This window comes from Phodopus roborovskii, unplaced genomic scaffold (assembly GCF_943737965.1).
Source record: "Phodopus roborovskii unplaced genomic scaffold, PHOROB, whole genome shotgun sequence".
NCBI lineage: Eukaryota > Metazoa > Chordata > Mammalia > Rodentia > Cricetidae > Phodopus > Phodopus roborovskii.
The window spans coordinates 621,637-634,294 of NW_026126606.1; the positions used below are offsets into that span (position 1 = coordinate 621,637).

Sequence of the window (12,658 nt, forward strand, 5' to 3'; positions counted from 1 at the left end):
GCCCAGGATTAAAAAGGGACCTCACTCTGCTCCCCAGCACATGGGCTCTGGCACTCAGCTCCTGCTACATCCCAGGAGCATTGGTGCTCAACAATGAGTGCACTGCAAAGTCCAGCTGGATGCCAAGAGGTGGGGAGGGAAGACACACACAGGGCATCTCCTTCCTGACCCTACTGTGGATGGGAACTAGTCTCCATTAGTCTGTGTTGGATAAAAGTGGAAGTCTTATTACTACTGTTAATGTTCAAACTGCCACATCTGGGCTGCAAGAATTCTTACAAGCTGACCTCTTTGCCACTATGTTCCTTACTCCAAAACAGATTAGAGCCCCATTAAGTAAGAGTTCAAGTTAGGCCAATACATGATGTCTCTTCCAGACTCATAGGAAGACTGTGTGCATTAAGTCACTGGACACAGTTACACAAAACAGCACACAAGCCCCAGTCTGCAAACCAAGAAAGTTTTATATGATTCAAAGCAAAAGGTTACATTACAATACTCATTTAAATAAGTCAAAGTCTGTTACATAAAACATAAGTATTTGAAACATTTAAATTTTTATTATTAAAACTACCAAAAGGCTCAACAAGGTTAAAAAAAAAAAAAAAAAAAAAAAAAAAGTCAAGCAGAACTGCTCAAGCAATAAAGTGCACTGGGGGTGCCTCACCATGGGGGTCAGGGAGGACTCTCAAGGGAGCAGCGCCCCCCTGGGCTCTGGGGCTCAGGAGTCCTTTTCACAGGAACTGATTTTCCAACTTAGTCACTCAGTACACAAAGGGTGGGGGCTCTGCCGCTGAAGGGGTTTCTACATCTAATCAGGAAATGGAACCCTAATGTTATTCCAACCCATCGGTTACTTTAGAAACAATACTGGTCAGAGAATGAAGTCCTGTGTGATGAGCGACTGAACACTCCAAGACGTTCCGTTACCCACAGAGATACCAGGACAAGGAACATCACACCCTGCATATCACAGTGAACAAAGATGTTCACACTGGATGCCATTTCCACTTGCACACTCCTCAGTGTGGAGGGCAGGACCAGGGTACTGGGACACTAGTGAGCTATGTACAGTTAGTTCTCCTGTGGCTACCCTTATGTTGAAAGACAACAGTGACAACTGACTGGAGAGCTATCCCAACATTTCCTAAACACACATACATACAAAACTTTGAGGCTACCAAAGGCAGCTTGACAGGGATCAAGTAACATACAATGTATGACCACGAGAAGGTTCTATAAGTCTCAAAAGACCTGAACACAAAACCTCATTTATCTAATTAATATTTCAACCTTGCCATCATTTAAATAGTTAAACGCCAATATTAAAAGGCAAATACAAAATCTAATACAATACCACACAAAAATATTTTCAGGCTGCCCAAGCAGTGCACTGTATTGCCCGGACTTCCCAACATTTAACTAAAGCCAGTTTTTGTGCTCATCTGAACACACAGGAGGCCACTATATGCAGGGCACATCTCACAAGGAATAAAAGCAGCGCCTGGGATCTGTTTTCAGATTAGCTACAAAATCCCCATTGCAAGACTTCTCATTTGAGAGAAATCATTTCCTTCATACATAATGAACAGAAGGCCAGCTGAGTGGCGTCCACTGACGTTTAGCGAACATTAATTTCTCAGTGTTTTGTCCATTATTAAAAGGCATCTGAACCCCAGAGGCCACTGTGCACAAACACCTAGCTTTGCATTAAGTTGCACTTTGGTGGAGAGTTTATCCAACCAACATAGACATTTGCTTTTCTGTGTATGGTCACTGAACCATCATGCAATACAAAACCACACCAGAAACCAACAGACAATCCACAAAGCCCCGGTGTAAGCATTCCCATTTCTTGGTGCTGAAGTCACCCCTGCTCAGCCAGCCCCAAGTCCAGGCACACCCTCCACAGGGACACCAGACACACGTGACTAGTTCTACCCAATGACATTTTAGTTTTGTGGGCTACAGGACTGACTGCTAGAATTTCCCCTGAAACTGACACAAAAAGGCTGACTACAAAGCTTATTTTTCCCTCTTTAAGAGCTCTTTATTCAACCAGTTCTGATCTAAAGCATTTGCTATAAAAGGCTGGTAACAAATTTTCGATTTTGATTTTTATTTTCCCGACTAACTACCAAGAGTACTTAATGCAGGGTCACTATAAAACTTTGTTATAAAACATTGGAAAAGAAGGTTGTAAAACTGTCTATCCAGAAATTGGTGATTTGAGCAGAATATAAATATTTTTATAAAAAAGTATAAAAAAATCAATACCCTGTCTCACTTCTACAAAATAGAAAGGCTGTAAAAAAAAAAAAAAAAAAAAAAAAAAAGAAAAAAAAAATCCAGACTGTAAACTTTATTGCCGAAATATTTGTTTGAATGCTGGTGATTTAGATCAAATTTTCTTCCATTTCCTTATAAAAGAGAGGAGAGAGACAAAGTGACAGAGACACACAGAGAGTTAGCACTGAAACAAGAGATACCGAACAGGGTCCCAACAAGAAAAGTAAGGTTAATGTACTTCCATCAGAAGCCGCTCCCTACTTCAACAGCCCAGAGACCATGCTTTCCTTTGTTTTGTTTCTGTTTCTTTCTTGGAGAGGAACACAAAGGTCCCATTCCCCACTCCTGAAGAGGTGTTTGAAGAAGCCCCCAGGTGATGGGCGTCATGGGACTTCTCAGCCAGAGGCCGGCAAGGGCTCCAGAATGCTTCCGGACTTCTCTGCCACGGTGATTCTATTCAGCTTGCCCACCTCTGCCTGCCAGCCTGGGATCTTCTTGGTCGTCATGTGGCGCCGGGCATGCTTTGTCAGGTGGTCGCTCCGCATGAAGCGTCGGTCACACACAGGACACACAAATTTCTTCTCTCCTGTGTGAGTTCTGCGGTGGCGAGACAGTTCATCTGACCTTGCGAACTTTTTGTCACAGCCGTCCCAGCTGCAGGTAAAGGGCTTCTCCCCTAGTGGAAGAACATATTAAGGTAAACGTGCATCCTCAGCACCTTACCCAGAAGTCCACGAGGGCTACCCACAGGTCTGTTCATCAAACCTCAGAAGAGTGACACCTGCTGTTCTAGTCTGAATGGCTCAGAAGTCAGCAAACCCTCCATAATGCATTTCTTCTGACCCCCAGGATGCAATATGCCAGGGTCCACAGGTATCAAACTAGGCTAATCTCTCAAAAGTTTTACCATGCACATGTGTGTAGCTTCTTGCTTTGCTTTTCTGATGGGGACTGATGCAGTCCAGGCAGGTCTGGGACTTGGAGCCTACTTTAGTGCTGGAGTTATAGGCATGTGCCACCACCCCTGGTGTTATAGATACATTTTAAAATAAGTTAAAAAAAAGTCTCTTATATTTGGGGAAGTTTTTTTTTGAAACAGGATCTCACTATATATCCCCGGCTGCCCTTGTACTCCCTACATAGATCAGAGGTCAAACTCAAGAGACTAGCCTGCCTCTGTTTTCCAGCTGCTGGGATTAAAGGAGTAAAGGCGTGTACCACCATCCCTGGCATTCCCATCTTCACCCTGATAGGGTCTTGCTAAGTAGCCCAGGCAAGATGGGAACTTGAAAGACCCTCCTATCTCCAGACAATACTGTTTTGTGTTTGTTTTGGCAGGGGAGGCATTTTGAGACAGGGCCTCCAACAGCTCTTATAGCTAAGGAAGATACTTGAGTTTCTGATTCTCCTAATTCTGCCTCTCTTAAGTACATCACCCACAACTTTATAGCATGCTGGGGGGGGGGGGTCAAACCTGGACCTTCATGCATGCTAGGCAAGTACGCTACCAACTGACTACCATCCACAAATGTGTGAGAAAAATCCTTTAAGGAAATAATTCTTCTCTCTCTCTCTCAGGACAAACATAACCCAAAAAGTCCTTCCAAGGGGTTTTAAGATTTCTTAGAATCATTATTTCACATCCATATTTCTTAACACACTGACAAACAAGTTATATTAATTATTTTCCATGTTGTTTGAAGTGTTTAATTACTGATCATATTGCTGACAAAAGCAAACTAAGGGAATTTATTCTGGCCCAGTAGGAGGGTGCAGGCCCATCAAGGTGGGAGGAAGCTAGTCATATATTATCCATAGTCCAGAAACACAGAGAGATGAACGCCAGTGCTCAGCTTGCTTGTCTCCCTTTTATCCAGTCCAGAACCCCAGCTAATGTGGTTCTCCCACCTTAGTTAACCTAATTTAGATAATCCCTCACAGGCACACTCAGGCTTGTCCACTAGTTAATTCTAACTCCTGACAGGTTGACGATATTAACCTTAACCGTCGCAGAGGTCAGAGTTATAAAAAGACAAGGTTTGCATTCTGACAAGACACTTTCTGGTTAGAAGTGTTAAGTGTCTATCAGGACTTCAGAGTAGGTGCCCCGGAATCATATTATCTTCCTGGAGTTACAGAGGTAAGTAGCCTTCAGGTAGGTAGATACTGGAACCCTTTTCTTTAACAAATTCCTGTTCCAGCCAGCACAGGGCCAGGCCCCTCTCTGTGTCCTGAAGCCTCCCTACCTGGCTGTGGCAATCACAGACTGCATACACGAGGGGATGATTCACTAGGCAGCTACGTACTATTATGAGATCTGTCTCTCTGTGAATTTCCTATAGCAGGTAGCAAATAATCAGTTTTGAAGAGACACTGACTCCAGCAGTTCTCAGAGTGGAGTTAACAGAAAATGCAGCATCAAGGCTTCCTGTCCAGTGGGTGGCTAACATGGGTTCTCTATGACCCCAAACTTCACACCTCGGAATGTAATCACAAGGTCATGCCATCAATACTTAAAAGGTATGATCTTTGGTCACTGATGGGGTCCTGGGCATTGGGATTATAGATGAACAGTGTTATAAAAGCAAGCTCTCTAGCATACTAACCCAGCTGTACCTGGTGATGTCCTCTGCCACACCAGGGATGAGGCAGGCCGGCCCTTAGAGATGCCAAACGACACATGCTTTTAGACTGGCAGCTCCAGAGCCCTGAGCTTGGTAGACTATTCTGTATTAGCTACTGTAAAAGCATCTGGATGCAAACATCAAGGACAACGCACTTCCCACCTGATGCCCTAAAGATAGCAGCATACCCAATGCCCAGGAGCGGTTCTGAGACTGCCAACCCCTCGGTATTTGGTTTACAAAATTCCATTTCCAGCTAAAATGGAGTACCCGCTCACCTCACCTTCTTCACATTTAACTGTTGTTCAGGTTGGTGAAAGTACTTGAAACACCATCTTTATCTGAAATAAGCCCACCCCAAGATCCGGTTCTCATAAGAACTCCAAGAGGTCTTGTGAATGGCAGAAGCAGTGTCTCTCAGAGCCCTTATGCTCATTCAAATGGATCCCACTTCTGTGAGGAGTATGAGAGAAACTGGCTTTATCTCAGGTTTGGCGGTTCTGTCAGGATTTCTACCTGGGACACTCTGATGGACAAGCAAAACAATGGGGGTTTAATATGCCAAAGAGCATCTGATGCAGCCACCAGAACATCCTTGCTAAAAGTGTCAAACATCATTTACTGGTGTGGCACCAGGAATTTATACTCGGTTTAGACAGTTATCTAACAATGAAAAAACAACGATGGGGGCTCACAGTTTAGAGCGCATAGCACTCTTGCAGCATCCCACCGCAGATCCCAGTACTCCCAGTAGCCAACTTACAACCACCTATACACCTCCAGCTCCAGGGTGCCAAACCCACAGGCCACTGCACTCACATGCACATTCCCACACACAGAAATATCCATTTAGAAATAACAAAAATAAGCCGGGCATAGAAGTGCGAACCTTTAATCCAAGTACTCAGGAGGCAGAGGCAGGTGGATCTCTGAATTCCAGTCTAGCCTGGTCTACATAGCAAGTTCCAGGAATGCCAGGGCTACACAGAGAAAAGGTGATGAGACACACAATAACCCATGGGAATCAAAGAGGAAGGCCATCAACAAACACTCACCAGCTGATTTGGGGTAACCCCTGAAAGGGTCTGAATAGGCAGAGGGTGGGGGAGGGCTGAGGTTGATGTGTGGAAACACACGGGTAGATGAGAACAAAGGAGGCTGTGTTTGCTCTGACAAAGAGACAAGTACTTCACAGGACAGGTGTAAAGGTCCACATCCTAAAGCCAACCACAGCTCCAGAGTATGAAGGGACAATTCTTTCTGGACTGTCTAAACACCAAAGCACACGCTGTTCAGCAAGTAGAGTCTGCCATGGCCAGAGTATACGGTGCTGGTTAGAAGCCAGTCTATATCAACAGTATTTTAAAATAAAAAACACAGCAGTAACTCTGGGATCAGGGATTCCTGCATAGTCCATAAACCAGACATTCATACAGGATGGAGGGGCAATGTTGCATGGTCACCAGTTTAAGGAAGCATGAGTTACCTACCGCAGAACCTCGTATCTCTACATGTGTTTGTAGGTAAATATGGATTCTCTAAAGTCAAGTTTAACAAGCAGACCACATAACCACAGAACCACCAAAATATGACAGACAACACATCAGACTCACAGAGGCCCTGAGAAACGTTGCTCTAATCTACTGAAGTGATTCGTGCCAGGTGGCACTCAGTTCCTACTGGTCAACTTGGTAGCCACCTGCTTCTGAAGCTAGAGTGTAAAACTTCAACCCATGAGAACCTGCAATTCAGTTCCTCAGTCAAACCAGCCTATTTCAAGTACATGTGGCTAGTGGCTACTCTAAGGCAGGAGAATATTTTCATTATTTAAGATATAAAAAACAAAGAAACCCAGTAGACTATTATAACTTTGTATGTGACTTTGCTTTTTAATTGCAGGGGTTTTATTTATTTATTTTATGTCCACTGGTGTTTTGCCATGTGTGTCGGGACCCCTGGAACTGGAATTACAGACTGTTGTGAGCAGCCATGTGGGTGCTGGGAATTGAATCCAGGACCTCTGGAAGAGCAGTCACTCTTAACCACTGAGCCATCTCTCCAGCCCCTTGTGTGATTTCTTAAACTAAAAACTATATACTCTCAAAGGCAAGAAACCAACCCCTCCCATCCCCTCAAAAACAAAAACAACAAAATCCCTATACTTTTAAAACATTCTACAGTGTGGACTTTGATGGTGTGGACAGACCTCCAAGTCACACTGATGTCTACACTGAAAATGAACACAATGCCTACTGCACTGAGGCAAAGAGCACCCTAAAACATCACAAGTCGCCATCCTCTCCCCTGCAGGCACCTGTTGATGACCCCTCCCCTCCTCCACTGGTTGTCCTGCCCCTCCCAAAAGAGGCTCAGGCATCTTTCCTCCCCTGAAGTTTGGGTGTTCCCATCACACCAGATACCCCAGCCCTTACCTGTGTGGGTTCGAAGATGGGCTTTAAGGTGGGAACTTTTGAAGTAAGTCTTCCGGCAACCTGGGAAATTGCAAACGTAGTTCCTCCTTCGGGAAAAGTCTACCTGAGGGGCACAGTTCTGGCTGGAGGTGATGAACATTGGTGCAGGGGCAAGGGGCAACAGCTTGGTATTCCCAATGGCCATGACACCAGATGGGCAGGTGACAGGCTGTGGGAATGTGCTCTGTGGCAAGACCAGCATCACAGTTCCCTGAGGCATAGATGGGCCCATGAACACAGGCTGGGGCACCGCAGCGGCTTGGGGTAGGATGGGCTTGACAGTCCCTGCAGACAACTGAGGAGGCTTCAAAAAGGCTGATAACATGCTGTTTTGTGCAGCCACGGGGATCATTTGGCAAAGGACAGGGGGCGTGGAGACAGGAACAGAAATCAGAGGGGTGGTTTTCCTTGACGAGTCACTTTCAGAATTCTTTGGTGAGAGTGTCTGAATGGCAGCCGGCCATCCTGTCTGCTGGCCTTGGTAGGTGGGGAACGAGACACCGGACTTGTGCAAGCAAGGCTGACAGGAAACCGAGTTAGAAACAAGTAAACCGTCTGCCAATCGTGTGTCTTGCAAAGCTTCACAATGGCCCAGCAACCCTACTTGTCCTTCTCTGCTGCCAGAAGGTTGTTGCTCTTGAGCTGGGGCTGTAGGAAAGCATGTAGGAGCAGGACCCTCCCCAGTGTGACGGATCACACTGGTCATTACAGCCCTGCAGGGGGACCCTGAGGCTGGCTCCTGTGGCTCCCTCCTGTTCAGTGCTCTGGGGGCCGCAGTGGGGGAAGGGTGGTCGGTGACCATGCATCCTTTGGAATTAGTTACTTGGGAAGGAACAGGGGTCCCTGTCGACGGCTCCATGAGCTCTGGGCTCTGAGGAGGAGTTATACACTTCAAAAGAAAGAATGAAAAACATCATGTCAAAGTGTGTTTGGTCAAAGGTGCTTCAAGGAAACTGACTGCACTACTCGCACTGCCTTTGAAAAAGTGATCTGCAGAGGACTGGGCGGCACTGGACACCCCTAGCCTTGGGGGACTCTGCCGTTCTCACTTCTTCCTATGTGGACTGCCCTTTCCCAACCATGCAAATGTCTTGTTGGAAGGAAAGGTGGTATCAACTCTAGGCCTTGCATAGCTCTGAAAAAAGCAATTTAACTAAAAGGACTGTAAAAGTAAAACAATTTCATGCTTTAAAATGAAAGCTTTTTGTCAGGCAGTGGTGGCACACACTTTTAATCCCAGTACTTTGGAGGCAGACGCAGGTGGACCTCTGTGAGTTCAAGGCCAGCCTAGTCTACAGAGCCAGTTCCAGAATAGCCAAGACTACACAGAAAAATTGAAATTTCAGGCTTTTTTTAAAAAATGGTTTTTCAAGACAGGGCCTCTCTGTGTAGTTCTGGCTGTCCTGGAACTCATTTTGTAGACTATGCTAGCCTCGCATTCACTGAGACCTGCCTGCCTCTGCCTTCCAATTTCAGGCTTTCCTGAATGAAGCCTCTATGTACTGGCCCCCAACATTTACCAGTCACCTTGAAAAAAGCACAAGCCTGAACACCCAAGGGGCTACTCTGAGCCAGCCCATCTTTCCTCCAGTCTTCTATTCCACCCCCCCCCTCCAATTCTATCTTCCATAGTGTGGTGTTCAGGCATCTGTACTGGCCTGCCCTTGGGGTTCAGCTGCAGCCACTAAGAGCATCATCTATACATTCATTACACCCTTTTAAAAGGGCCCTGCCCACCTCCCATCTTTGTCTCTCTGCTCTTCTCTGCCTGTCCCTGTCTCTTCTCTCTTCCCCTGCCTCTCTCTGTTGCTGCTCTTGTCTCCACAGGCCAGTCTCCATTCTCCCCTCTCCTCTCTTTCCCATTCACTTTCCACCAATAAAAACCCTCTCCACCTAAGCTCTGTCGAATGGCATCTTTGTCTTGTATGCCACTTTTAAAAATTACAACACATAGTCTTCAGTGCAAGTTCGTAGCCTAGGCCAATCACATCTCAGTTTTATTACCATAAGCAATCTATAGCCTGACTTCTTCAACCCAAGAAGCAATTCCATAGGTGTGGCAAGTTAAAAACCTAAAAATAAAATACTGACTTATCACTCCAAATCACACCAGGTGGCTGCCACAGGAAGGCAGAGTGACATGTTTCTACTACACTAAGGCTGTCTGATGTCAGGGCACATGCTTTCTTTTGCTGCTTTCCACATCCTCATCCTAGACTGGGATAACCCAAGAGCCTACCTTAAGACTCCCCAGACATTCTGTAACCATCTTTAGGTTTTGTCCAATGAACACCAACCATCTGCCAGCAAGTTATGAGTCACCAAGGAAAAGAAAACATTTTTTAAGATATGTTTTCACAACTTGGTGTCCATATGAAGACAGTGTAGGCAATTTCCTGGCCACATCGTTCTTAATCTCTCTACAAGTTCTTCAACATATTTTACCTAAGCTATCCTGGGCAGTTCCCAGACAAGTTTCTCTCTCCCACCTCCCTTACCAGAGTTGAAAAAGAATGGAAGTCCTTTGGTAGATCAGGTGTGGCTGTGTCTATAAGTACAGTAGTGGTGACATCACCAGAATCAGAGACAGGCGTAAGGGGTCTCATCTGGGATCTTTGACCCCAAGAACTCATGCAAACGAGAGCTTCCACAGCTTCAATGTCTGTCTGCTCCAGGATGCTACATGTGGACCTTTCGCTGTCATGCCGTTTCCTCTCCAGGATCGACTCGCAGATGTCCATGATGTCAACCTAAAGGCAGCACGACACAGTGGCTTCTTAGCTGAGGAGAATACAGGGGTAGTCCTGACAGGCATGTAGTGCAGCATACTAACAAAGCAACAGGCTCAGTCCTGGAATAAAAAGACCTGGATGGAACTCTCAAGCAACTCTGCTTTCAAGCTCTGAGGATTTTGGTTAAGAAGCAGTTTCCACAAGACAAGACAAAGAAAACAAAACAAAAAACCAAAGCCCTGATTCTAAAAAGGTTTCTAGCCTGGGCTATTGCTCAACAATGGATGTTTGATTAGCACTTGTGTGACACTGAGTTCAATCCCCCCCAATATAAAATAAAAACAAAACAGGTTACTAACTTCAAGCTTCTGTTTGGGCAAATTATTAAGACTAACTCTAGAGGTGTACATCAAAGTGGCTAGCAGGAAGGTGTCACTGGAAGGATAAACAAACAAAGCAGCTAATGAGGCCAAGCAGCCAGTTGGTGGGTGAGATCTTCTACATCAAAACCCACCAGCATAGTGTCCCTGAGGAAGCGTTACCCCAAGCTTAATTTCCCAGTGGCCGAAGCAGGGTTCCATTAAAGTAGAGACCACGGTGGCTGCCTGTTTCCTCTGCAAGTTCAGAAACATGAAGTCACTTGTTACTACTGAAAACTAGGAGGTACGGTGAGGGGAAGAGCAAATGAAAGCTTGATCACAACCCAGGAAAGAGACCTCACCCCACACCCCACACCATCTTTAGCACAGGAGCAGGCAGTAAGAGACTGGAATCCATCTGTTCCAAAACAGAACCTTACACCCATAGATACATATTTCCATACATATTTTCTGAGTTTCAAAACCTCCTCTGTCCAGAGTCCCCTCCAGTGAGCAGGGAAAGAAACTACCTTTACAAAGTGACTCATCCAGCATCACAGGGGGCCAGACTTGACCTCTGGATCCATCAAGTGGAATGTCCAGTCCACAGATTAGGAAAGGATGAATACGGTCCCTAGAGTCGGCATACTGCTGTGTTTTCCACAGAAACCTGCACACCACTTCCCCAGCCCCCAAAATTCCTGTCAGGCTCCACTGGCCCTCACACTACACCTACCCTGACTCCACACAGTGGCTAAACCAAGTCCTACATTCCCGGTAAGGTCCCATTACCACGCCCCTTCTTGCTTTAGCCCCGACCCTTGCCCAGCCCTATTCCCGCCCCACCCTCCACCCCAACCCCCGCCCAGGGCCACCCAGTTGCCACGTCCCCCTCGGAACCTATCCAGACACATTTACCGTCCTCCAGGTACCTTTGTCACCCTCCTGAGACACCTTAGGTTTGGCTCAACCCACGGCCCCACCCCTACACGCCCACCAGATGCTCTTGCCATCCCCTCCCTTTGGCTCAGCCCTTGACCCACCCTCTACACACCCCTACCAGGTGCTCTCACCACACCGCCTCATGTTGGCCCCGCCCCCTGCCCCACTCCACACTTCCCTCAGCTGCTCTCACAAAGCCCGCTTGCTTGGGTTAGCCCCCCTCACACTACCACCAGGTGCTTTCACTGTGCCTTGAGCCTTGGTCCCACACCCCTCCAGGCACCTCGCCACGCCCTGGCCCCGCCCCATAGCCCACGGACCGCTATCGCCACACCCCCTCGCGCCGCGCCCTTGCTTTGGCCCCGCCCTTGCCCCGCCCTCCACGTTCCCGCCAGCCGCGCCCACACCCAGCAGCGGTCCTCCTCTGGATTCGGGTGACGTCATGGCTGGAAATAGCCGCGCCGGGCGGGGCCGCCGCGGACAAGAGACAAAGCTGAAGGCTGGCTGCCGCGCTCACACGCCCCCTCCCTACCCTGACCCCGCCGAGTCGGGGCCCCCCCGCCGCCACCGGAGCACCGCTCCAGCCTCTAGCGCAGCGAGGTGTCGCCATCCCTCCCGCGCCCCCCCCCGCCTCGCCCCGCGCTCAGCCCCGTCACTCACTCACCGCGCGCGCGTCGCCCGGGCCGGTGGAGCCCGGCGAGTGCATGGTGCCGGACGGACGGCCTTGCAGGCCACAGAGCTGCGGATCGGGAGCTCCGCGCGCTGGCGGGCGGGCGGCGGAGGCTGCACGTGTGCGGCGGGCGGCGGCGTCCCGAGCGCCTGCAGCCGGCGCGCACCTCCGCCCTCCTTGCCGCGCGGCTCTGCCTCCGCGCGGCCCGCGAGGCGCGGGAGGGGCGGGGCGCCGCGGAGGGAGCGGCCCGGGGCGGGGCGCGCGGGCAAACCAAAATACACCGCTCCCTGCCGGGGGCGTGTCCTCCGCCTCCAGCCAATCGGCGCCGGGCCGGCAAGGAGCGGGCCAATGGGAGCCTCGGGGGGCCGCGTGATCGGAGCCTGGCCGCGGCGTGATCCGGCCGGGCGGGAGGCGGCAAGTGTTTTGGTCCGGGCTAGGGGCGGGGCGTAAGACCTGGAAAGTAGGGGAAAGGTCCCGGCGGTGGCGCGGCGGCAGTCTGCTGGCTGCACTCATGTCCTCTCCACCCGGTCGAGGGGCTGCTCGCCCAGGTCGCGCGCTGGCCCCACGCAGT

The 12,658-nt window shown here is 48.7% G+C and overlaps 1 protein-coding gene across 2 annotated transcripts; it reads right to left on the minus strand.

Moving 5' to 3' along the window:
• Positions 1 to 446: 446 nt before the first annotated feature.
• On the minus strand, positions 447 to 12,291 carry Klf11 (KLF transcription factor 11). 2 transcript variants are annotated; one of them, XM_051205939.1, is made up of 4 exons: positions 12,082 to 12,291; positions 9,883 to 10,134; positions 7,346 to 8,273; positions 447 to 2,965 (listed from the first exon to the last, which is right to left on the minus strand). In XM_051205939.1, the coding sequence occupies exons 1-4, from the start codon at positions 12,121 to 12,123 to the stop codon at positions 2,685 to 2,687; spliced, it is 1,503 nt and encodes a 500-aa protein (XP_051061896.1). In that variant the 5' UTR covers positions 12,124 to 12,291; the 3' UTR covers positions 447 to 2,684. The 2 variants fall into 2 exon arrangements, with proteins under 2 accessions (XP_051061896.1, XP_051061897.1); XM_051205940.1 differs by lacking the exon at positions 12,082 to 12,291 and adding an exon at positions 11,006 to 11,095.
• Positions 12,292 to 12,658: the final 367 nt, after the last annotated feature.